General features: G+C 42.7%; 1 protein-coding gene across 12 annotated transcripts in view; it reads left to right on the forward strand.

Annotated features, from left to right (window-relative positions):
* mecom (MDS1 and EVI1 complex locus) overlaps positions 1–25,925 on the forward strand; it is a 130,228-nt gene that overhangs the window by 25,181 nt on the left and 79,122 nt on the right. For all 12 annotated transcript variants that reach the window (XM_038693544.1, XM_038693547.1, XM_038693535.1 and 9 more), the window contains exon 2: positions 14,720–15,066. In XM_038693544.1, the coding sequence (XP_038549472.1) occupies positions 14,720–15,066 (347 nt within the window). The remainder of the gene's footprint in view (positions 1–14,719; positions 15,067–25,925) is intronic.

The following is a 25,925-nucleotide window of genomic DNA, read 5'->3' on the forward strand; positions in this document are numbered from 1 at the left end:
TTTTTTTTTTTCAAATGCCTCATTAGGTCAAAGGTCATTTGAATAGAAGGATAAGATATAGGACTCAGACAGACAGAGTGTGAGGGTGTGAGTAACCATGACCCTTGCGACACTTTTCAACGTGTTTGTAAACAGGATGTCATTAACACTGGGAACTGGCCAGGCTCACAATGACTTTTGTCTCCTTCGGTGTGTGTGTGTGTGTGTGTGTGTGTGTGTGTTTTGAGAGGGGCGTGGGGTGAGGCTGGTGGTGAGAGAGAGAGAGAGAGAGAGTGAGAGAGAGAGGATGGCGGGGTGAATCTGATAAAATTTCTAATAAAACACTTCGAATACTCCCAACTGATAAATCAGCACCCTCACAGTTTTCTCAGAACTGCCCTTGTACTTTTCTGTCTAAACACATCCAGGTTAACTTTGTCTCATCAGATAAGCACTGGCTAATGTGATGAAATTTATGGCTTGACGTGGCTGCTGTACTGATACAGCGCTGGATTGTGTGAAGCTGTACTAAGTGCACTCAACTGTCAGCTCTTATTGTGGTGTCAGTCCTTCCTTCTAATTAGTGTCCTCAGCAGGCAGGAAGTGGGCCTGGGCTGGACTAATCTGTCAGTGAGGCCAGACCATCCTCGCCCCAGCGACTGTTTCCTTAGATAAACCCAGAGCCCTTTATCTAAAAGAGTTGCGACACTCAGGGGGGTCTGGGAAGCCCCTAGTGATTCTGTTATTACTACTTCGATCTACATTCATACATATAATCAAAACCTGCAAGGGATTTTATCTATAGACTATAAAAAATTTTATCTTAGAAGCACAAAGAATTATTAAAGATTTCTATGAGTTGGATGTGAACAGTGCCGCAGCCTCTTCAGGCGGTGCGTTCACATTGCGGTACTGATTGCTGTGGTGACAGGTGTTGATTGAGCATGAGAGGGAGGAAGCGTAGTGAAGGACACTTCCTGGCAGACAGTTTTATCAGCGAGGGAGCGGAGGGGTCAGAGAAAGGGTGGATGAGGTTATCACACTCTGGTAGTCGTGTACTGTATTCAGCTGGTGCACCGAAAGCCTTCGGAGGCCTGGCAGCAACCCAGAGTTGCTGACCAAGGTAACTGTCGCTTTCATGTAAACATTGTGTGAATTATAGCCACACGTTGGGACTATCAAGTGCAGAAGTTGTTTTTTTCTTCTTGGTTTATACTGTGCTGCCATGGTTCAATAGGTCGTGAAATAGGTGGAAGGGCTTTCTCCGGTATGTCCAAAAGGGACCTGAGGTTGTTTGTGTATTGTCTAAGGGCGCTGACACATCCTGGAGAGATATCTCATACTTGTACTGATTGCCAGGCTGTGGTTCAGTGACTAATGTGAGAAACAAACAGCCAATTTGAGAAGCAAGACGTGTAGTTTAAAGACTTTTTTGGCTCATTGTCAACACCAGCAACAAAACAAAGTCAAGTAACAGGCTCAGGCAGGAAAAGAGAAAGTGAGAGAAGAGGAAAGGGTGGGTGATGGGGTTGCTTTTTCTTCGCACCGCCCTCTGTCCATCCTTCTCTCCCTCCTTTCCTCCCTTGCTTCTCTCACCACCAGCAGGGTCCAATTCCTCCACTTGAGCGCTCAGGGCCAGCAGCGGGCTGATTAGACCCACACCCCCAGCCGCGCTTCGCTGAGGACTCTGCAGCGGGACGACTTCAAATGCACCTCGCTCCTGCCACCCTAAATAAAACCTGACTGGTCCTAATGGACATGTTTTAATCTCCCTGGGTTATTTGAAGATTTCTCCAGCCTGCTGCTGGCCACAGCAGAAACAAATTCCTCTGGCTTTGTTGATTAAACCGCTGCCTCTCCACCGTTGCTTATCATGCAGCAACGAGCCGCTCTTTTTAATTAAAAGTGAGACACCACAAGTGTGCAATTAACAGCTGGTAATTATAGAGCTCTTCAGAAGTGCAACACTCCACCTTCATTTCAATTATATAATGGACAAGTGGCTTTTTGATCTCCAAATTAGTGAACTCTTGTAATATTTGTTTTGCGGCAGATTTGGAGGGTTAATAGTGGCCTATGGTGGCCTTCCTCTTCCATGATTGATGTAAGAGCAGAAAGAGGGATATTAAAAACTGGAACAGTCCATCAGGAAATGCAAATCACACCTTCATGTTAATGAGCAGGCAATGGGCCGGGCTGGCCAGCCGTGGCGTTTCATGTTAGAAAAACAAGTGCCTACTCTGCCGCAAACTGATTAGTACATTTGAATTTGAAAGTTTAATTAAGTGCTTCTAATACAGATCGTTTTGGAGAGTGACACATAACATTAAATAGTTTGATACTTAATTTGGTTGGCCTTTGATTGCAAAGCAAGCGCGTGTACATTTGCAAGGCAAGTGTGAAAGCAATGAGTGCTATCCCAAAGGAGGCAGAAGCCATGGACTTCATTTAAAACCTTTAAGTGATAACTGATGAAAATGTATTTAATGACCAATGCACTCTTTGAGTGTATAAAGCGGAACACTTGTTCAGTTTTAATTACAATTGATTTCCATCTATGTACATGACTGTGGCATTGTTAGTTTAGAGTTAGCATTCTTTCACTCAACGCAGTCCATCGATATGAAAAAAAAATGTGGACCTTGATTGATTTTTGGCTGCACGAGTGCATGCAGCAGGTTAAAATGAGGCTATTATTAATTGGCTGCAACATTTTCATGTCTTTGGGGGATGCTTTCCATTCTGGCCTTTTTTACTCGATTGTCAATGTATCAAGTGGCTCAAAAGAGTTTAATCTTTGTGCTGTTGTGATTTGTAATTGCTTTATTTCCCTAGTCAATATAGTTTTTTAAATTTTTTTTCTTTTACAGTGTTGGTGTATAAGTGCCGGCACTACACTTACCATTGTGCCTATTGCCTCTGTCAGATTTGATAAATTTTTGAAACATGTTCACTGAGTTGAAACTTTCTGTGTTTTCATACATAATTATTTTGAAATTAAGCATTTCTTTACTCAAACCTAATAAGCTGTTAGTCATAGCGAAATAGTCAAAGTAAAGAGATAACAGGCTTTGATGAATTACATTTGCTCAGTCAAATACAAAGAAATGCAGTCTGAGAAATAAAATAACCATTTTTTGGGTGAAAGCTAAGTCCAACATTCCAAGGATTAAAACCCAGTTGTAGAAATAATACCATATCAAATGCGTTAGTGTAAGAGATCTCCTGATAATCTGTTTTACTTTATGCTTTATGCTTTATACATGTACATGTTCGGGCAATCTGTCATTAATTCCACAGTCATGCCACTCCAAATATGTACAAAACAGGAAAACCAATGAGAGAGAAAAAGCATGAAGTCAACAGTCTCAAGTCACTCAAGCACTTTGGAATTTTTCATTGGTGAATATTGGCAGCTCATTGCGAAATAAACACCAAGTATTTAAATTCAAACCAGGTCATTATGGATGGTTCTTAAACAAAATGTCAGTCATTAAGGGAGGCCATGTGGCTCTGCTTAGAGTCCCTGTTTCTTTGAATTAGGGAAGAAGAAACAGCAGATTTCTGTGATCCTTCTCATCTGTCTGAATGACACACTGAGTAGTCGTTACAGGACCGAATTTCCCATCAACCCCCCTGAGCACGATGCAGGATCAGTGATGTGCTTTGGATTGTGTGTGTGTGTGTGTGTGTATTTGTGTGTGCATGTTTGTGTATGTGTGATCTCAGTCTAATCTGAGTTGCTGTTACTGTCATGTTCCTCTCCTTCCCTCATTGTCCTTTTGCATTCCCACCTCAATCTCACTGTCATTTGGCAGCTGTCACTCTCCATTTATGTCCACCCTCTACCCTCCTCCACACACATGCACACTCACATACCCCCATTCTCTTACAGGCATAAAAGGCAGGTAAGAATAAAATAGCCTGCTCATTTTCAAGTGTGTCCTATTCTAAATATGAATGTGAGTAGCGCAAAATATAAGAAAATGATGCAATGAAAAGTTAAAGTTAAAGTTTTTTTTTGTATTGCACATTTGTCATCCAAACAGGTTAATATAGTAAGTGACCAGTCCGCATACTTATACAATCTCTTAGCAATTTCAGGACCTGAGTTTCATATATCATAACCCATCAAAACAAATTTGAGAAATGTCATTTTTACAAATAAATAAATAAAGATCTACAATAGAAGAAACCACCAGATGTTAAAATATGACTTTGAAGTGGCAGGTTCTTCGGCAGTCAAGTTGACAATGACCTACACTGTTTGTGTCCAGACTCCCATGCACAGCTGTGTAGTTTATTACACAGGGAGACAACAATCCCCATACAAGTGCACAATCCTCCTGTATTTCCCAGTTAAATCACCTCCTAAATAGAGGGAAATTGACATCCATAACAAATAACATAAACAGCTTCAGTGCTCCGAGGGGGATTTTGTTGCTCGGGGCGTATGGGCTGAATGTTAGCCTTCCAACAATCATTAAACAAACATCCTCTCCAGGACCTTTCCATGCCCGGGTCTATTCCACATGTCGCACTGTGGTTTGGAAAGTCTCTGTAGCCGTGGACATTATTGTATGTAACAAGTTCTTTAACAAAGTTAAGGTAGAATTGGCCTGCTGCTGTAGTAGTGCTTGAGGCAAGCAGACCAGAGAGGAAAAGCAACCCTCAGACAAAGTCTATTCATATCCAGAAATATTAAATGGAGGATGTCAGGTTTGTAGTAGGTGGTCAACTTGTCACATTAAAAATACTCCTGGTTTCCAATAGTTAGTTTTTCTTTCTTTACCATACACAGACCTAATTTTTGATTGAATTCAGCTTTAAAAGGAGAATCAGGCCTTCTGTGTTGAATCTGTATTGGACCTTTTTCTTTTCTTTTTTTGCAGTCTGTATATATGCTCATACTTCCGTATACTACAAGAGGGGATTTTTCTGTATTCATGTGGCCCATTGTGCTTGGTAAACAATGCCCGTATTGATAACCTCTGACCTGCCACTCTAGTGCCACAACAGCAAAATTAAGGGCTCCTTTTCAACAGTTTCAAGTGGCAGCCGGAGGTGAGAGAAAAGATTCATTAAATGAAGCTGTGCAAAGAAATGGGAGCTGAAAGATCTAGAGGTTCTTCCAAAAAAAGAAGCTTGTTAAAGGAGATAGAAGAGCTACGCAGGTTTAGTAGCACCCTGTTTATACTCTTTAGATGTATAAATTGTTGCATGCAGAGATTCTATGATGATAGAATGTGTACGTCTCGCTGTTGCTTCACAGATGATCTGTGTGTGTGTTCCTAGTAGGGTCAGTGGTTGCCTGTGTGTGTGTTTAAGGTGTCCAAGTGATGAGTTTGAGTTTGTCAGATGCCTCAGCCCTGTGTTGAGGGCCATTTGTCATTGGTGGGATTCATTATACGTGCGACTAACCCCCCCCGCAGCTGGGCAGTGTGATCACAACTGACCCCCTCTGACAACCACAGCACCTTCATTATGTCACTGCGGCCACCCTGTCACTACGGCAACTCTCTAACTGTCTGTGTGACACCCCTGGGTGGGACTCCAATCTCTCATCTGGAGGCCTGCCTGTCTCTGAGCCTGTCACTGTGTGTGTGTTTGTCTGTGTGTGTCTGTGTATGTTAAGGCATTGCTCTTTGGTTTGGGTGTTTTTATTATTACTATTTCTCAATAAATTAAAATGTGGTTTCAAACATTTTAATGGATTTGTTGGTCAGTTCAGGTCAGTTTCCTGCAACTAGCAGATTGTCTGGCTGAATTTTAATATACTTCACACACCTGGTTCCCCAAACAGGTACCAACAACACTTTTCTCTTCCAGCTTTTGCACCATCTCATCTATTATCCCTTAACAATAATTCAAAGCACATAAACTGACCCCTAAGTTAATGGAATAATTTCCCAGTAGGTGTTGGGTGCACTCGATAGATATATATTTTGTTAGCCATTCCAGTGCCATATTATCATATTCTCCTTTCCATTTGGGATTATTTCAGATAACACACTGGACACTGTTATACTATTTCCTTGCCCCCTATTTTCTAATCAGCAATTATTCAATTATGTCCCATTAGTTGGAGGGTGTTGCCAATGTCGCCGCCCTGGGCGTTTAGCCCCTGCTCTCTGTCAAGGGTAGACCCAGAGGGCCCCGCAGAACGCCTGTGATTAGTGTTGCGTCTGCAGAGAGGTGACAGAATCCCTCTTCAAATATTTTGTCTTCATTTTACGGCTCTGAGATGCAATTATGGAGCAGCAGTTCATTACGGCAGCACGCGGCGCTTCATGTTTTATGCATGCTGCCTCATTTAGGGCCTTTATTAACGAGCCAGGTCTGTCCAGGCTGCTTGAGACTATACTGCAGGCTGCGCTGTGGCCATTGCCGCTTGTGTTTGTGTAGTGGTGTGTGTGTGTGTGTGTGTGTGTGTGTGTGTGTGTGTGTGTGTGTGTGTATGTGTGTGTGTGTGTGTGTGTGTGCTGGCAATATGAGTAACCAAGAGTGAGGGAGTGAGTTAAAGAAGAAGAGTGAGCAAGAATGAAGGCTAGATGGAAAATAAAAAAAAAGAAAGAAAAATGTGATTGAGAGAACCGATTGAAGCAGAGAGTATGTGTGGTCAGTGTAGTGGTCACTTCACCACCATGCCCTCTTTATCCCAGCAGCTGGCCTCATAACGTGGCTCTATAGTGTTGAGACTGGTGCAGGCTGGCTTGGCTTTAAGGCAGTAGATTGAAGGGGTGGGGGCAGCAGGGGTGACTAACTGCACCTCCCTCAGCAGAAGAAACTCCATCTGCATCCAACATTGAGACAGATGAGGCCAATTTGGCTCCTTAAATTTCTGGGCTGTGATGGATGTGGGGTGGCTGTGCACAGTGAGAGGTTCGTAGAAGGGTGTGAAGGGAACGCGGGGGGGGGGGACAGGTGAGAAAAGGGAGAAAGAGGGAGACGTTCAGGGTACGAAAGAGAAGGAGAATGAGGGAGGAAAGAAGGGTGAAGTAGACTCACCTCTAAGCATAATTGGTTAAAATATATCGCTTAATAAATTGATGTATTTACTTTATCTGCATTTCTGCCCTGCAGATACACAAATTTGGGAGAGAAAGAGAGAGTCAAATGCTACAAAAGGGCTGGACTAATACAATATGAAATGTTGTGAGTACATTGGACACACATGACCAATGACCAAGGATATTGTATCCTATGGAGTCAACCCCCTGACTGGACAAATTAAGCTACAGGGCTAACAGCAAACAGCAGTATGCATTTTTGCGTGATGCCAATATACAGTATGTGTTGACACTGACTTTCCAGGTTTCAACTGAGGCAAATCTAAAGCTAATGTACCGTAGCCGGAAGTCTGTTTAGCCAGAAATTGTCTTCGATGGAAAATTTTCTGTTGGGAGGGCGGCCAACGGCATAATGTACTCAGTGCCCACCAGCCTTTTTCTTTTCTGTAGCGTTCTGTGTTTGTATGGTGCGCAATGCAAACATGTGGGGACAAGGTTATTGATTCACTGATATACAGTACAGTTTCATTCATCTGATCTCAATCAGGTGTGCCTGATTATTCATGTCAAACATGTGAATGGGCTCAAGCTTGGTTGCATGACTTACAAAATCACATTTTTTTATGTTACAAATATAAATTTCAAGTAGTCAGGTTCTATTTGCCTACAATTTTGCCCAGCTTCAACAGACTGATGGCCTTCTCACTGCAGACCAGAGCTCCCATCTGCACTGCAGATCTGCTCCCCTTTGATAAGAACTACCATCCTCCGGCCTACATAAATATTTTATCAAGTATAATGGAAATTGTCAAATCCATCTAATTGTGTAATGCATTATGAAGACATCAAACTTAAACAAAGCACATATGCTATCATTTCTTTTAACGACCGGGACAGGCTGGGCCGGGTCGAGCTGGCGGTTTGGTACCCAGGGGGCCTTCTGCAGGGCTGGGGGATTGTGGGGGTGGGGGGGTACCACTCTGGATATACGTCTCTCTCTACTCTGCCCAGACCTGCCTCGCTCACATTTCATCAAAGGAATCAATTTCTCAAATGTGCACAACTGTGAGCCATAATTATATTAGGGCCCAATGGCAGTTAGCCATGACATGAAAGAGGGAGAGAGAAGAGAGGGGGAGAGAAAGTGTTCATCTATGCATGTTTGCATTGACATGTATGGTATTTTTACTAATATAACTTTGAAATAAACATTTAGTTTGGTAATAAAAGTGGCTTTTGTGTTGATGATTTTCACGTTCATTTTCTACATTCTTGTGTCACCTTTCTGTGGGAGTTTTCGTTGTCTTTTTTCTTCCAGGGAAGAGATAGCTGTTGTTGCTATCTAAAAAGATAGAGGGATTGGAATGGAGGAACATGAAGATAGATGAAAGGAATGGCGAAGGTGACCAGAACAAACTAATCAAAAGCTTAGAATGTGTGACGGGTTGCTGAGTTGGGATAGAATCAGAAGGAAAGACAGAACAGATGATGGGATTAATGATCTTTGTCAACACATTTTCTCTACACGTCACTTTAGAGGAGGAAACAGACAAATCAATGTTTACAAGAGCGAGTGTATTTGCAGATGATACACACTCATACATTGTTGGTGAAAGCAAACAATCAACAAATTCTATCAAGCGGAATGCTTAACGCTCAAATTTACTTTACATACAGGTATACATCTTTAAATAATAACAGTGGTCAAAATGAAATGAAGTCACAATATTATTTCTTATGGTATTACAGTAGCCTGATCACCCACTTACAGTATTATTCTGTCTCATCACTTACTTACTTAACGCCCCATGTGCTTCCTTTTCTCCCACTCTTTGCTGTCATCTTCTCTATCCCGGGGTCAGTGTGTGATTCGGAGGGCCCTCCCTCTACGCCCCGGCTGATGAATGGCTTGTGGAAACAATGTGAGCGCCGGGTTGTTATTCTGTTTGCTTTACATTTGACAGGCTTGAGTTAACGTCCAACTGGGATCCTATCTCATTAGGCCAAATGCGGGACTAAAACAATCATAAAAATCGTTTGGCAACTGGCATCCCACTTAAGAACACCTGTCAACATACAGGCAGAAGATAAACTCGCAAATTAGAGTCAGGACTGAGATTGAATCAGGGAGCGTTATGGAGATGAAGGGAGGAGAGAGGGAGAGAGATGCCCATATGCTCCGTGTTGTTAGAGAGTTAATGATATGAAGTGGTTGGGTTGACGTGGAGGCTTCCTTGTTGATGATATTGATTGTGGTTTTAGTTTAGAGGTAAACAGTGTGTGTGTGTGTGTGTGTTGCACATCCATCTCTGTGTTCATCAAGACTTCATTAATTTGCATTTCATTAAAAATAAATGTAGTCTGTTAATTTATTTTGATTATACCAAACAACCACAGAAGTAGCGATTTGTGTTTTGATACCAATGTATCAAGAAAGGAAGAATTTTTTGAGAACATGCTAAATTATGTGCTGCTGTGTGTCACTAAGTATCCTACAGTTGTATATTTATGTTTGTGCAAGTCTCCCCTTCACTCTTGCAAACTATTTTTTCTTCCTTTATGCAAACCACCAACACACACACACACACACACACACACACCAAACCGCCCCTCTCACTCACGTACACACTCACTCACCCTCTCCCCGCTGTATCTTCCCCTCCTCACACTGTCCAAACATACGTCTTTATCAAGCGGCTGTTGTCAGACAACATTAGATAATTAATAGGCCATTTGTCAGGCCTGTGAGAAACATGTTAAAATCCCCGAGCAGCTCCCCAGATAAATCCTGCCACGCACACAGACGCCTTTGTTGTGTCAGCCTGCCATCGGAGCTGCAGATTTACCATTAAAGGACCCTCATTATTAATCACAACTAATGCTAATTAATTAGGTGTGTGTGTGTGTGTGTGTGTGTGTGTGTGTGTGTGTGTGTGTACACAGAGGGACCAAACTTTCAGTTTGTTGTGCGATGTTAATTGGTACCTCGGCCCACGGCCCTTAATGGAGTGTTTTCCATTTGGAACGGGGAGCAGTTGACTAACACAGGGGTGAAAACACATAGACAATGCTCTCATTAATTAAGACTGTGTAAAGAGCTCTGCTCTTGTTACTCTTTGGTGTGTGTATGGGGGGGGGGGGGGGGGGGGGGGGGGGGCTTAAACTATATATACTGTATAATTAAATATGAGTGCCTATTTGTGAGCATATGAATGTGAAGATTTGTGAATACTGCATGTATGGTATTTTATTTGCACATACAGTACCAACAGCAGCCTGCTTTGTCCCTAATTTTAAGGGTATTTGATGCACATTCTCAGCGCTGTAGTGTACTATTTTCCAAAGTTCAGTAAGTAACAGGTAAACAATAACATTTAAGTAGATAAATGTCCTATTTTATTTGGAAAATATTGAGAGATATATTGTAGTCACTGTATAGCTACCTAAGGCTATAGTTTGTTGTTTGTATCACACAGTACTACAGTCACCCCAACGGACCCGCAGACCCAAAAGCAGCGCTAAGGCCTCCATTAAGCACAAAGACAGAGTTAATTAGGAAGCTTATTGCCTCTCCTGAGGGCATGAGGCTCCAAACACACTTCAATACACCCTGCTGAGGGAATGTATGCACAAACTGATGCACTGTAATTAACAGTGCTTAACAATTCAACGGCAGTCATTTTCTGTTTGGCAGTAGCTGCGAGAGCGTTAAAATTTAACCAAATGAATGATAATTATTTTTCTTTTCTTTTGAATCCAGTCACAGTGAGTTGTCTATCCCAGATGTCTATGCCTGCATGTCCCTCGGGGTATCCTCATTTTTCAGGCAAATGACTCAATATACAATAACAGCAATCATGCCCCCTCAACCCCACATATTTTGAATCCTCGAAAACAATTTCTAAGTTGGTTTAGCAACAGTGCAGTAACCATGATATAAACAATACATCTACTGTGATTCTGGTTGTTGTGTTTTACTGTTGGAGCAACAGTACATATTCAGGATTTTCCAGGTGTAGAGATATAAATACAAAGTAGGGGAGTGATGAAGAGTGTGGTTTTACAATTTGGATGTGATGACTAATGGAGGGGATCATGTGTGATTATGTCTGACCTGCAGTACAAGGGTAAGCCCCCCCCCCCCCCATCCCATTTTTCTGTTATCGCAGGCTACAATTGATGTCTACAGATGAGCCTAAGGCCTAGTCCTCGTAAGGTGAGGAGTTCATTTCCATATTTCATGATCTAAGACCCCATCAGTCAACTGTAAGACCTCTCTATGTGGCTAGATGAAGTGATCTGTGAATTGGGTGCAGGCTAAGTAGATGAATAATGTTCTCACCTTACACCTACTGTGTTAAAGCCTGTATTGTAGCATTGTATGCTATTAGCAGAGATACAGTAGAATAACTGGGACATAAAACGAACAACTGTTGTTGAAAATTTATTTTATAGTATTTTGTTTTAGCTTTCTAGAAATATTTTTCTAATAAATTCATAGGATGCACCAAAGTTTTATCAAGAATATGTGAGTATACATCCATGCATGATTTAGAGAAATATCAAAATGTTTGATTAAAGTGCCTTTATTATGCGATGTAAAAGATTTGAAAAGATCATCACGCTTACAAACTAACATCTCTTAAACAATCAAGATAGAGTAGTAGAGTTTATCTTATTAAAACATAAGTGACATAAAAAAGGATAGATAGGATTGATGACACGACAGAGTAAAATGAGTAACTGTAGCTAAATACACAATTGTTAAAAAGACAGCAATGAAGTAAGAGCAAGAAAGACAGCGGTACAGGAAAAAAAGAGGGGGGAGGGTTAACTATGTCCACAGGTAGGTTATTTCTCTCTGTAAACATATGTATCCATTTGTCCCGTGGGTGCGTCCCCTTGCCGTCCCGTTGGCAGTGGCTGGGTCACACCTCCATTAGGGGCTTTGTCACAGTGATTAATAGCTCTTTCTATCATCTTTAATTCACTCCCTGATGATGCCGGCCCTGCTCGCTGCTCGGGGTAATCGTGTGATGTATGAGTTCGCCCAACACCTCATGGCAGAGGTGAAAATCATTCCACCCATGCAGATAGCAGGCCCGAGAACAAATGTTTTTCCTCTTAATAAAAATTAATGAATTTTATGTCAAGTGCAAACATTTAAATACATGAGATAGGCGGGTGTGAGTGCATATCTGTGTTTATGCCAAGTGCCATGATGTATTTTCTTCTGTTCCTGAGTAATTTTGATGGGGAGATAATATTGTTTTCCTCATTATTTTGCGCTAAATCTTTTGTGTTGTCTTTCTGATACATCAGCATCAAAGTTACATTTGCTATCTTGTTCTACCACAATTTGCCATATCTGTTAAGAGTGCAGTTGAAGTAGAATCTTGAAGCTCCCGGCTGGAGTTCCCCTTCTCTACCCAGAATTATTTCAGCGCTCCCTCTTTGATGAAGGGCGTCAGCTTGCAATGATGAAGGAATGTCCATTACTGAACAAACAAACAGGACTATTTGCTTTAAATAGGCGGAGACACACAGAAATGCTTGCACACATACCTATCCTATCATCTGCGTTCAGTGTCCCTACCGCCCCACACGTCTAAGCAGAGCTACGGTATTTGACTTATCAATCATCTGCACATGAAACCACAATTTTTAGAACTCCGAACATAGCATATTTGCTTTCGGCTAACGTTTACCTTACAGAAACATATATGTTTATCAGCTGAAATGTTCTCGTTGAGCCCACTGGACCAGGGGAATTTCTGGTCTAAATCAAATATAAACTTGGAGAGCAGTGTGTGTGGGGGGGAATGTCAGAGGAGAAACAGCAATGGAGGGATACAGTTACCTTTAAAAGCTCTTGTCCCTCTCCCATATGGCAAGCTTTACATCCAGGACTATAACTGCGTTACACACAGTCTCTGTGCTGAAAATCATTACGTTGACTCCCGGAGCCACATTGGGTTTCATGCACGGCCCGGCTCAGCAGAGTCTTTAAAAGACTTTTCCCTCAAACACGCTTGGCCCACACAGTGTGTGTGTCAAACACAATAGTTGCACAGACTCTATGATCAGGTATTGCTGCCATGAATGAGAAATTGAAATACACGAAGGTACTTTGTAACACAGACAATGCAGCCAGATATCTGTAATAGACAGCTGATTCTGCACAAGATATTTTTCTTCCTCACAGCAAACGCACATTCTGACAAGAATTATGATTATTTTCTGGCAAAGGACAACAGCTTTTGCATTCCATCTCACCAGACATTGTGCTTTGACCTTGCCAACATGGAAGTTGCACATACGATGCACTTGGCTTATGTAGTGCTTTAAGTAATGAGTTTACAGCAGTTTGAAGGTGAGATGAAAAAGTTCAATGATTTTGTCCAGGTCTTGAGTTAATCTCTCAGGTCAGTTTGTGACCACCTGTGGCCAATCAGAGTGACCCGTTCAGTCAATCAGAAGCACTGTTACTTCATGGCCAGTGCACAAGAAGTGTGTGTGTGTATCTGTGTGGATCAAAGGTTCCATGTCTGACAGCGCAGCGGTACAGTGTCACACAGGCAGCCCTTCAGGAATGTTCCTCAACCCAGGGATGGGTTGTGGAGCCTCATTAGCGGAGCCCCCCTCTCTCCGTGCCCTGTCAGCCTACGTTAGGCACAGTCCATCTCGGATGCACACTGGGGGAGCGGCAGCTTCCAGTGAATCATTTCCGGCTTTTAGTATCTTTCTGTCTCTCCTGGTGTGACACCTGGCTGGCAGTCTGTCATCGTAGATGGCGTCTTCATTAGCTCGTTTGCCTAAATACTTGTTCCTGTTTGCTTCTTTGGTTACCTGTCTGATTCTCTGTATGTGAACTTGTCTTTCTATCCGTCTGACTGCCTTTGAATGTAAATATATCTGTTTTTCTGATGTCTATGCTTTTTTCCACCTGTTTTGGAGATGAACATTTGCTACGCTGGGAATGATTCAATCCCCCTTCCACCATTAAGCTCCACCAGCCAGTGTGCCACTCTGAAGAAGCCTAGTGTGGGTTCAAGGGTTGTACTTCTATGTCCTGTTTCACTCTATTCACAATTAACCCCAGTGTGCTTCCCTCTGTTTTCACTGTAGAGTGGAGAAAGAGTTCAGGAAAAGGAAATATAAAACAGTCACAGCGTGTACAATGCAGAGCAAACCCTGCTTACCCACCTTGGCATCAGCTCAAACAAATGGCAAGCATACCATGTTGCTGCTGTCCAAAAGCCTGTTTTTGACATATCAAGCCCTGTTTTTTATTTTGATATGAATGAAAAGGTTTCTGTGAGGTGTTTCCTAGGCCAGCAACATACCCAATTATTAGAAATTAGAAGCAAGAAGAAAAACATTGACATTAGACACAAGTCCCTTCATGCTCTGTGCTCTACTGAGCTCACAGAATCAAGGCTTTGTTATATGAGACCCCCATATGTTGTTTTAGACCTGTAGGACATCTGCTGTTTATTTGAACTGATCAAGTTAATAAATGTACACTATGTATGTTTTACTCATTTGTCTTCCGTAGTTGAAATAAGATAAAGACAGCAGGCTTCTTTGGAACTTTCATCAGTGTTGCAGGAACTTATTAAAAAACACTGGAAAGATAACCTGTTGCCATTATTAATTTGTTATAATTCAACAATCACAATGAAGACACTGAGCATCACTCTCACGCAGAGACTCCGTTTCTTTCACAGGTGATGGTGACGATGAGTTTGCCCTTTACCCGTCGGACATCTTGGACGATGTGTGTGGCTCTGATGGTGACCCTGCACCTTCTTCGGCCCTGGCAGAGGACCCAGCATCCCCTCTGCTCTCTGATGATGAGGCTTCACCCCAGGACCCCTTGCCATTCCAACACCCGAGCATCTTTTTACCCCAGGAAGATTTGACCATTCCCCTGGACTTTGAACTGCGAGAGTCAGCAGTTCCAGGTGGAGGCCTGGGCATCTGGAGCCACAGGAGGGTAAACGTCGGGGAGCAATTCGGACCATATGAAGGAGAGCATAGGCCTTGTCTCCGAGACCCTACTCAAGGCTGGGAGGTAGGAACATAATAGATGAAGAAGAATTCATGTGTATATTGTTATTATTGCATATTATTGCTTTTCAGAGTCAGTATCTTCAAAGAAATAGATGATCGAAAGAAATTATTTTTTTAAGTGCACCGCAACTGTTGAAAGTCCAAATTCAGAAAACTGGCATTGTTTAAAAAGTGGCGACCTAAGATTTCAATGGGTTTGGGATACATTACATGGCAGCTAGGGTAAAGAAATAACAGCAACAGAGCAGCTTAATCTTTGTTTCAAGTATAAGCATGGAAATTGCCGTTTTTCTGGAACAGTAGTAGCACACTTTCTGACAAGGAGGGTTTTCCTTGGCCAATGCACACTGTAGCATTCACATCAGTCCTTTTTATATTTCCTCCCATGGCGTCATGTTCACATTTAGCCCAGTGACCACAAGTCTGTTGTTGCCGTTTGTTGCCGAGTGATGTAATGTTAGCTCAGTGCCATTGAAAGAAAAGGAGTCGAGGTTGTGCTCTTAACTCAATTAAAATGAAAAGCTATAAATCCCTTTTTCATCCCGGTTAGGGACCCAGTGCGGCCATTGGCAAATCACATATTGGTCAGCCGGCACAAAAAATCGAAGGCAGGGTCACAGGACAAGGTCAAAGGTTAGCTGTGGTCTCCGTCAGTGTCAGGCTAGTTCCGTTTTATGGAGCAGGAATAAGAGGCTGGCAGGGTATCAGCCTCATTTATTCTCCTGAAATAGATCCTCTCTAATTTGGATGTGAGGATTTAGTCCATATTCAAGTCTTTGTCGCTTTTGTGGGACAGAATCAAGCTCATTAAGAATTGCTGACCAAGCAGTTCATAAAGTGAAAAGTCACAGGTTTCAGTAAAAAGATGATTCAATACAGCATTCCTTCTCTTACTGGAGTCTCTCTAACTCCGAAGTACATTTTAATCCTGCACCTTAAAGCTGACTGAGAACGTGTTGGTAAAGTATCAACATTTGTCTCATATAAATAGTTTTGGATTTGGACTGGTGCTCTTTGGGTTTGCATCATAGAGCATTACTCCAGCCCATCAGCTCTGACTCAGTGGGTTTGGCTCGGACCAAATCAAAATAAATGTCTTTTCTTTTTTTTTCACTCTGGACTACATTTCTCCAGGAAACAACTTCTCCCTCATTATCAACTGCCGGGCGAGACGCATTATATGAATGTCTCCTAAATTGAAGTGAGGAAAACCTCTTCATATTTGCCCATTTTCATAACACAAAATCTTAATAAAAAGTCTCTGTCCCTCTCAATGAGATTTACAGCCGGTTGAGCAAGCTCTCTGGGTTATTCTTTTTCCCAGGGAAGGAAATAAAGGAAAAAGAGGTTTCATGAATTTTAATCCGGCGGTAATTTATGGGGAACTTGAATAACAATATGTATTTAAAAAACTGAGGAGCTGGGATGTATGTGTGTGTGTGTGTGTGTGTGTGTGTGTGTGTGTGTGCGGGTGGGGGAATTGAGGGGAAAGATGCGATCCCGGCGAGGCAGCACTGTATCACAGTGTTTAATTACCATCCTGACAGCAAGCCATAACTCTTTCCATTAAGTAAATAAGTTGTAAAGAATTTATGATGAAATGCCACATTATTCAGAATGGATATTCAGTGATGACATCCCTTTGCATTAAATATGGTAAATGCCATTAAGCTCTCCCGGACCCCCCCCTTCTTCCATGCCCACCCGTTTACCATCCCTCGCCCATTGCTCACCCCCCCTCCCGCCTGCAAATCGTCAATATGCCAATAAGCCTGCGGAGGGTCTGTAAAAATAAAATTGATTTGGTAAATGTGAGTTAAGATAGATATGTTTGCTTTCATCATCAATTCCGTGCGGCGCGGTGCGGCAAGGTGATGTCACCGACCAGGGAATGCTAGAGTGGCGCTTCCATCTGGAGCATTTGATGGAGGGCCCTGAGCGGCCCAGGCCAGTGGTGACAGACTGGGGGAAGTTTGTCACCAGGGAGGCCACCGCTCCTCAGCGCCATCATCATAAATTTGGGGGCTTTATTCATAAAGGGGAAGAGTGAGTTATGGCGTCCATGATGCTTTATGAATACAGGAATGGTGACTTATGGGAAAGATAGCTTCGGTAAATAAGAGGTAGAGAGGCAGCAGTCAGGGGTCTGTCAGGCTGAGACGCTCACCTACACTGCCGTATGCAGAACTGGATTGCTGACTGTGTCGTATGCTCATATGTGTGTCTGTGTGCAAACGTGTATTTGTGTTTGTGAGTTAAAACAAATCTAGTGCTTTTAGTAGCTAAGTTTAGGAATTTGAATTTTAAAGGGTGAATTGTGTCTGTTTGTTTGTTAACCTGTGGGAGGAAGCTGATGAGAAAGGCCATGCTGACACGGGGAGAACATGCAAACTCCCAGCCCCTACCACATACTACCTGGCCCCAGCCAAACCAGGGTGTTCGAACCCAGAGCTTTCTTGCTGTGAGGCAACAGTGCTAACTACTACATCACTATGCTGCCCATGTTAAGGATTTGTTTATGATTTAATCATTTATGTCAGATGTTATCTGTGTCAATATAAATAACTGAAGTCAGGTGTCTTTTAAGAATGTGAGAAATCCAAAAGAGAAAAGAGATAGTTTAATTTATTTTCATTTAATTTCACATAAATAATAAAAAGGAAAAGGAAAAACAATGACAGAATAAGGATGAGGTGGCCTGCACTTGCCCACAGTATTTGGATTTATTTCTCCATGGTTTCCTTGAAAATACTCTTAACGCCTGGATGCCCACCAGTCCATATTCTGCTGTCTCTCTCTGAGTCGTTAGGCACATTGAAATTCAAACTCCATTTGTGTCTGCCCTCTTCTCAGCAGCAGCAACAATAAAACAGAGAGTTAGAGTCCGGGAGAGAGTTATCCAGCACTCAATGAGCCTTTGGGCTCACCCAAACTCGCAGCCCCACGGGATTATGGGTCCTGGGCTTAGAAAGCTGGGTGCCTCCTGCTGTAGGAGCGATGGGCGTAGCAGGTTAGGGGTGCAAGAAGGGTTGGGATGGTGAGTGGGGCGGGACAGGGGCGCTTAGGGCCTTTTGTGCACCTCTTGAGTGAGAGGCGGAGGTGGAGGTGGAGGCCGTAGTGTTGGTGGTAGTGGTGGTGGGGAGGTGGTAAGGGAGATTAGCAGTGATGGTGAATGCGAGTAGAGGATTAGGTGGCTGGGCAGGGCCCTTCCTGTCTCTGCCTGTCTGCTGAACCTCCCGGTCATGAGAGGATGGGAGGTAGAGAGGCAGATGCCTGGCCAGGAGGAAACCCATCATTTAAACTGTTGTCAGCTGAAAACCTTGCATTCCTAATGATCTACTGAGAAAAATAAGTACAAAAACTTTAAATTTGAGATTCCAGAAGACATTCTTATGATGAAACTAGCCTGAAGAGCCTGTGATGATGGAGCTAAAATGTCATATTTAAAAAAAATGCAGAAATTACAAAAAAAAATATTTTTCTGTTTTTGGGCATTCTTGCAACTGTAGTTCAACTTTAGTTATTGCTTTTGCCAGTTTACTTTTTATGTGTACAGACAGTGTCAAAGGTTTATCCTGGAATCAGGGTTTGTACATCTGTGTGTCCACATATGCTGTTGTGTGTGCATGCGTGCATGTGTGTGTAGACAGAGTGTGAGACTGGGGATGGAGGGCGTTTCGAGAGGGCGTGTTTTTTTGTGCACGGATAAGCCGCTGTCCTGAATGAATGCAGATGTCTCTGGCTGGCTGTCCGCCTGTCCCCTGTGCTGACGGCCCTTCACCTCTTTCTGTCACAGGGAGAAAGAGCCACTCTCAGTCCTGACTAAAAAGCCCCTTAATCCCCGAGCCCCTGCCACATCCCATCCACTGTCAGCGGAGATGGCCCTGCCCACAGCAGCGCTTAAAAAGGCGGGCGCTAGGGATGAACCTCTCTGTCACTCAGGCACCGCTCAATGGGCACACATCTTCACATTTTCACACACACACATGCACACACATATAGTTTTTAGACATTCAAAGTGAGAAAGTCCTGCGTCTGCAAAGGCAATGTGAATGGCGGTTGTCAATGCATTGTGCTGCATGAACACATCATTGTGGGACCTGTTTTATCTCATGAGAAGAGCACTAACTGGCTGCTGAGCCACTGTGTGTAATAATGAAGGAGCCGTTAACAGCACACACTTTCAGTCTCATTTGCACTTTGAATGACTTTGAAATGAATTGTAAAGAATACAATAAACACTGTTAAAATCTGTTGTGCGTGACCAGATAGTGTGAAGAGGTAAATGTGTCACCATGTAGAGAGAATGTCCTGGAGATTGTTTTGTTTGTGAGCGCTGTGCTGCTGAGGAAATACATATCCTGTAATTATACCTTCCTTAATTGCTGGGGATGTGGGCTAAAAGTAAATATGTGGATGAGCACAGGAGTTTTGCTGGATACGACTAAGGCTTTGTATAGAATATGAACTTGGACTAGATGTCTGAAGGTGCAGGGTGGAGTTATGGTGAAGTCTTTATACTTCCAATGTTCTAATAAAGTCTTTATCAGTAAGTATTCAGGTGTGCTTTGTCATTGCCCTGCTTAGAAGCTGACCTACAGCCAGTCACAACAAACACAGAACTAGGCTAAGGCACGCCAAGCTGTGCTAAGTGTAGCTTTCCCCATGATTTTCAAGTCACTTCAAATGAAGACCAGAATATATACTATAAATCAGTATCCTAGGAATTCCGTTCACATTGGAAGAATCTGCACCTCATGATGTCAATAGCAATGTAGGAAGTAATGTGCACTATATTTATCGAAGCAAGGGTCAGGGAGGTTTTTTTTGTTGCCTAATCCTAATTATAACTTGATCACAGTTTATGTGCCATAACCATGGTCTTTCTTTAACTAATCCAAACTGTGGTTGCGATGGCCAGATATCGTAGAAAACGAAAATGGTGTGACATGAAAAAAAAAAGTCAACATAGTCATCTCAAATACTAACTAAATATGGTGTACCAGTCACCGTGTTTCAAGCCTGTCAGCTTTTTTTTGATTAACAGTCATATGAAACTGTTTCTATATAATTAAATCAGTTCAAGAATTGATTGAATTGAATTGGCCTGGTGAGTAAATATGACTCAGCCGGGTGTATCTGTGTCCGCTTTTGTCTCTCCTGGTGTCTGTGAAGGAGATGAGCTCTCCATTCAATTTAACTGGAATGATGTCCATTCAAAATTCCAAAGACAAAAAAAGCTGGGGGTCCATCTCCCTTCCTCCCAGTTGATTGTTAATCCCTTTTTTTTGGGTTAATCTGTTATTTGTTGGTGCTGGTTGAGGCTTGTGTGTGTGTCTGTTTGTGTGTGTGCGTCTGGTGTGTGAGAGGGGAGGGTGTGTTACTGCAGTTCTAATCCCATGTGAGAGGAGCGAGAGTGGATGAGGCTTGTTCATAAAGAAAGAGAGTAAGATGAAGTGTGAGAGGATTCCCCTGTATGTGTATGAGTGCAGGGTCAGTGAAATCCTTTGGCCTGAGGCTACTCTTCTCTCACAGTTAAAGAGGATGGGGGAAAAAACTATACAAATTTCTGATTTCCCCCTCCTCCTCCACCTTCGCCTCCTACCTCCCTCCTACTCCCTCTTTCTCTGTCTGAGTTCCCAGCAGGGAGGGGAAGCTAGGTTAACTAACTGAACAAAGTCAGAGTGAATTGCAGAAGGACAAAGGCGGGCGTGAGTGGGGGCTATGCCAGTTGGAAGGTGTAGCCAGCAGCACAATACCAGGTGAAGGAGGCTCTCGTCAGGGGTCCATCCAAGCAGGGCAAAGGTCATGGGCCTTATTAGAACTGAAGTGAATGGAAGGACCTATTTGACTGAGGAAGGAGGTCGGGAAAAGGAGGGATGAGGAAGGAGGAGTTCACCTGGTTGAAAAGCTCAGAGGGGGGGCGTGTTTCTCCCCCCTATTATATCTGAACTGATGGGATGCAGGCAAAAATCTGACTAGCTGATAGCTCATGGTGGGAGTCGCAACATATGCAGGGCAAACTCAATGACACAATGACAAACGTCTAGACAGCCACAGATATAATAGAATTTATATGCAGGTGCATTGACTCATTGGTGGAATAAAAACGCTACTGCCTTGTAACACACGTCTATATCATCTATCCTCAGCTGTTACAGCGTCCTGAATACCCTGAGGAAGACACTTTAACATGAAAGCCTCAAAGCCATTATTTCTAAGATATTTCTGTGTTATTTGATGATTTGCACAGAAATGTAAAAGGAGAAATGAGGAGAAAGTAAAAAAGAGGAAAGAGGATGACATCTAGCAAAGTTTACCAGCTTTTTTATGTTGCCTACTAAAGAAGTGTTTTGAGTGAACCTTTGAGTAAAAATGAAACACCATTCTATTAATTTACAACTCTATAAGCAGAATGTGGTCAAAGTACTGAGATAACATTAGGAAAGGAGTGAGGGGAATGTGTAAGAGCTGTTGACTCTACCCGGGTTTAGAGCACTTGAATCAAACACACCTCGTCAACTGTCTACAGAGCTCCCCTTGGCAAAAATACCAAAACAAAGTGCTTTTTTTTCACTAACACACAAATCACCATTACATGTTTGGAATTTGTATGCGGACTCACAGCACCCACAAATATACGCCAACACAGCAAAAACCCATAGGTATACACACATGCACACACAAAATGTGCCCCCTGCACTCTGCACAGACAGGAGTGAAAATGAGGGGACCCCAAACAGAATACAGGAAACAGAGGTGATGAATTCCGTGTGCGGGGCCACAGAGCCAGGCTCATAGATACCTTATCTAGGGGGATTGATAGGGGCAGGGCCTTCCCTTAAAACACACTACTGATTGTTTCCAAATGTCTCCCCAATGGGGAGGGTCAGAGAGAGGGAGAGACAGCGACTCAGGGGCAGAGCCTGCAGGCTTTTTATTGGTCCAGTCCGGGGAAACCAAGAGGGAACAGCAACTCTGTCCTGGTCTTTCTGCCCCGAGTTGCTGCTAGTGCTTAACTACCAGTCAGATCGCATTACCCAGGCAGTAAATCTAAGTACCGGTTAACGCAAATAATCAAGAGCTAATACTGCTCTACGAAACCACTTTCTCTGTGTCTGTGGTCAGAGCTGCACAAACAGGCACAAACCAAGGCCTTCTGTCCTCTTAGCCTCTGCCAGACTCTCACTCGCTCTCTCACGGCTATTATAACCTACACACAGTCACAATCTCCATATACTTATGTATCCATGTATCCCGCATGGAGTGTGCTGCTCTGTGTGCATTGTGTGTGTGTTCATTCACATGTAATGCATGCAAAGGGTAATGGAACGGTGCGGTCTGGTTTGAGAGCTTATTACTGGCTTAAGCGCTAAAAAACGCAGGCCGGAGCCACATTCAGCGCAGTAACACCGTACCCCTCTTCCAATTACTCCATATTGCTGCTCCAATTAGAGCGGAGCAGGTCCAAAACCAGAACTGAGAACTGCCAGGTTTAGAGAGAGAGAAAGCAGAGGCCCCGGGTGGCAGTAATGAGGTCTTAACCCCGACTTCGCTCTATTATGTCATAATGCTTTAATTCGAGCCATATGATAGGCTGCTGTGCACTCCCATGTTATTGGAAAGTCAATATTTGTGAGCCGGCCCTGTCTGTTCCCCTCAGATGTGGCCCGGGAGTAAGTGCAAAAAGCCAACGATGTCTGAGAAACAAATGATTGACAGAAGGAAAGACCACATAGCGTTGCTCAAAGCAGGTATTGCGTGTGAGGTGATAGCTTCCTGCTTCCTGACACAAATTATTAAATGATAAGATAAATTAGTATGTCACGTGTGCCCTGGTTGATGGATACTTTAGTCTATGCAGCACTGTGTCACAGATGTAGCAGTAGTCAATGTAAAGGTGAGAAACCTAGCACTCCCTGAGTGTTACCAGTACTGGCAGTGTTATTACTGATGGCAGCAGTGTTAGTTATTTATAGTTGAATTTCAAAAGGCGGTTCCTCAAGTAATATACAGGTCATTGAACTGATACTACGCAACATATGTGATGTATAGTATGAATTTACATTGTATTGTTCATGTTGGATTTTACCTCTTCTTGAATATTTGGAGGAAAAAATAAGGTGGAAAGTAGTTGTATGTGTGTGTGTGTGTGTGGGGGGGTACTTTTTACCTCACTTTATTTATCTGACAGCCAGAGTTACATGTACTTTTCAGATTAAAATTTCATTTATAAACATGTTTGGTTTATAAAATATGATGTAACAACCTACTAACAGAAGTGGGTAAATTTAGCTGAACATAGGCCCTAGACTGTTTATGCTGCTCCCTGATAAAAGAAAAATGTTTCTGCTGATACCTGTTCAAGATAAAAGGTAATGCCCTGGCAGTGGCAAATAGCTTTGGTTTTAGATTTGATTTGACGTTTTGATATTTTATTAATGTTTAAGTTGAGATTTACAAGAAATGTTTTATTGCTACTGTGTAAGGAGAATACTGGTAAAAAGCACCTTATTTGTTTAAAGTGTTTGCAAACCACATGTTATTGCAATTTTGTATATAAAGCAGTACATTAAATTAAAAGTGCGCAATACACTACTTTAGAAGTCATTGTTCAATTTAGCGCATATGCAATAAATCGCGATTAATCACAAGAAAATCATCGATTAATAGTATATTTTGCCGGTTATACTGCTTTACTTTTAGCTGAGTCAAATTTTGATTGCAGGATTTTTACTTGTAAAACTTACAGCTTTACTTACTGTAATGTGGTATTTTTACAATGCGGTATTGCTATTTAACTTAAGATCTGAATATGTCTCCCCTCGCTGTGGTTTATACAACAGCACTCCTTCCCACCTGAGATCAGCCTCTCACGATAGCATCACTTTGCAATCAAACATAGTTTTTTTGGTCTGCTGATGCACGGAGCACAAATTAACTAACAGTGTATTTGCAAATAATTTGTACAGTGTTTGAAGGTCACATTTTAAATTAGTGTGGCTCTTGTTTTTAATGGGGTTAATTACCATGGTAATAACCCAAGATCACATCCCAGTCAATAATTGTTTTGTAATTGCTTTTATGTTGCATAATAATGATACAGTCCATCAATTTATGTCATTGCATAATTGCAATAGCGGATGTTTAATTATATTCAGCACAAACATGCATTCCTTTTAAATAATGAGTGGTACATAACTATCTTTTGAAAGAAGCAAAGAATTTACTATACCTGCTCATGCAACTATGAAGTAATAAGATCAGAACAATTTGAAACTTTTTGGGAGAATTCACGGAATTGAGTAATGGTACAGAAAACATAATAATTACTCTTCAGCAAGGGTTTTCTCCCAATGCTGCATTACAGTATATGCTGCATATGCTGCAAATCAGGCTTCATTTGTGTACTGCAGAGTTACATTTCTTGTTTACACTCAAAGTGACTCCAGGAATGTTATTCTAACTACATTACAGCAGCTTTTGCAGGGTATCTTTTTCATGCCCAGCATTGTTCATTGTTTGAAGATGTAAATTGAGCAATAAAAAGGGAATGCTTATGGGATTTATTGGATTAGACATCCAGCATACTGTATGACCATGTGTTTTGTGTTATATTTTTCTAAACTTTAGCATGGGGCAGGGGATTGGGCTGTACACATGGCAGTCACCCTTAAAGCCACAGATAAATGCAGCTCACTCATCCGAAGATGGTGGGGAATAGATAGTGTTTCTCCTTCTGCGAGAGAGAGGAGGGCTAGGGGTGAGTGGGATGAAAAGGGGACTTTAAACATGCTTATGCATAGCTGCTGAGGGGTTAGTCTGTGAGAAGATAGGATAGGCCCAACTAGACAGGGTGAAAACAAGAGTGATAGATGAGGCAGAAGAGAGACAAAGACGGATAAAGGGGAGAGAAGAGCACAAGAGAGAAAGACTAAATCAGTCAGAGTGAATGAAAGAGAGGCAGAATGAGCCGAGTAGGTGGAGAGAGAACTCGATGTCCTGTCTCTGGTACGTGCCGAGGGAGACAGATTTCCCGGTGGAGTGTTCCCAAGTGTCCCCCTGCGGTCTGTAATAGGATTTTCCAGGCTACAGCAGGTAGTCTGTGAGGGAACTTTGTTCGTCGGTGCTCACAGATAAGGGTTAATGCAGCCCAAAGGTTCCTCCACTACATAGGGCTCTCTGGGAGTCTGCCGCTCCCTCCTCGTCGGCCTGCGCTGTCAGCACCAATCCGTCACAAAGGATTTCTTCCTGCAAATCTCAGTGGCCATTTCTGACATCGCCAACAAACTAATTGTTGTCTCCAGTCCTGGCAAGCCCTGTGAAGTCCTAACGAGTTAGTGTTTTCTGCACCAATGAGGAAAAATTGCAAAATCAAGTTCTCAGCCGAATTACGCTTTGTCATCAGCCCAAAACAAGAGAGGAGAGGAAAGGAGAGGAGACGAGATGATGCCAAGACAGACCAGGCCAGAGTTTCTGAGAGCAGGGTTTGTGTCATTCGTATTCTCTCGTCCAATTGTTCTCTTTCTTCAAGCTTTTTTATGGCTGCTTCCCTTCCATCCAAGCCACTTTATGACAGGCATTGTAATGTCTTTAGAGTTCTAGGCAGCCTCTGATTGGGCCATGCAGTGCTTCTCTCTGGCCCTGAGTGACAGTGGGACCAGGTCCAACCACCACCCAAGACACAGAGCCATAAATCATCCTGCTGGCACCGGGCTCCACTTCCTGAACAGCTACCAGTTCCTGCAGGGGACAAAAAGGCCTTTGTGGGCTTTAGGCAGCCAGAACTTGTCCCCTCTTTGAGGATTCTGAGGTTTATGAGAGATGCTGAGAAAGATTGTGAGGAAAAGAGAGTGCGAT

The sequence above is a fragment of the Micropterus salmoides genome, unplaced genomic scaffold (assembly GCF_014851395.1).
Source record: "Micropterus salmoides isolate LMB-PRFRI ecotype aquatic unplaced genomic scaffold, ASM1485139v1 Ms_hic_scaffold_3, whole genome shotgun sequence".
NCBI lineage: Eukaryota > Metazoa > Chordata > Actinopteri > Centrarchiformes > Centrarchidae > Micropterus > Micropterus salmoides.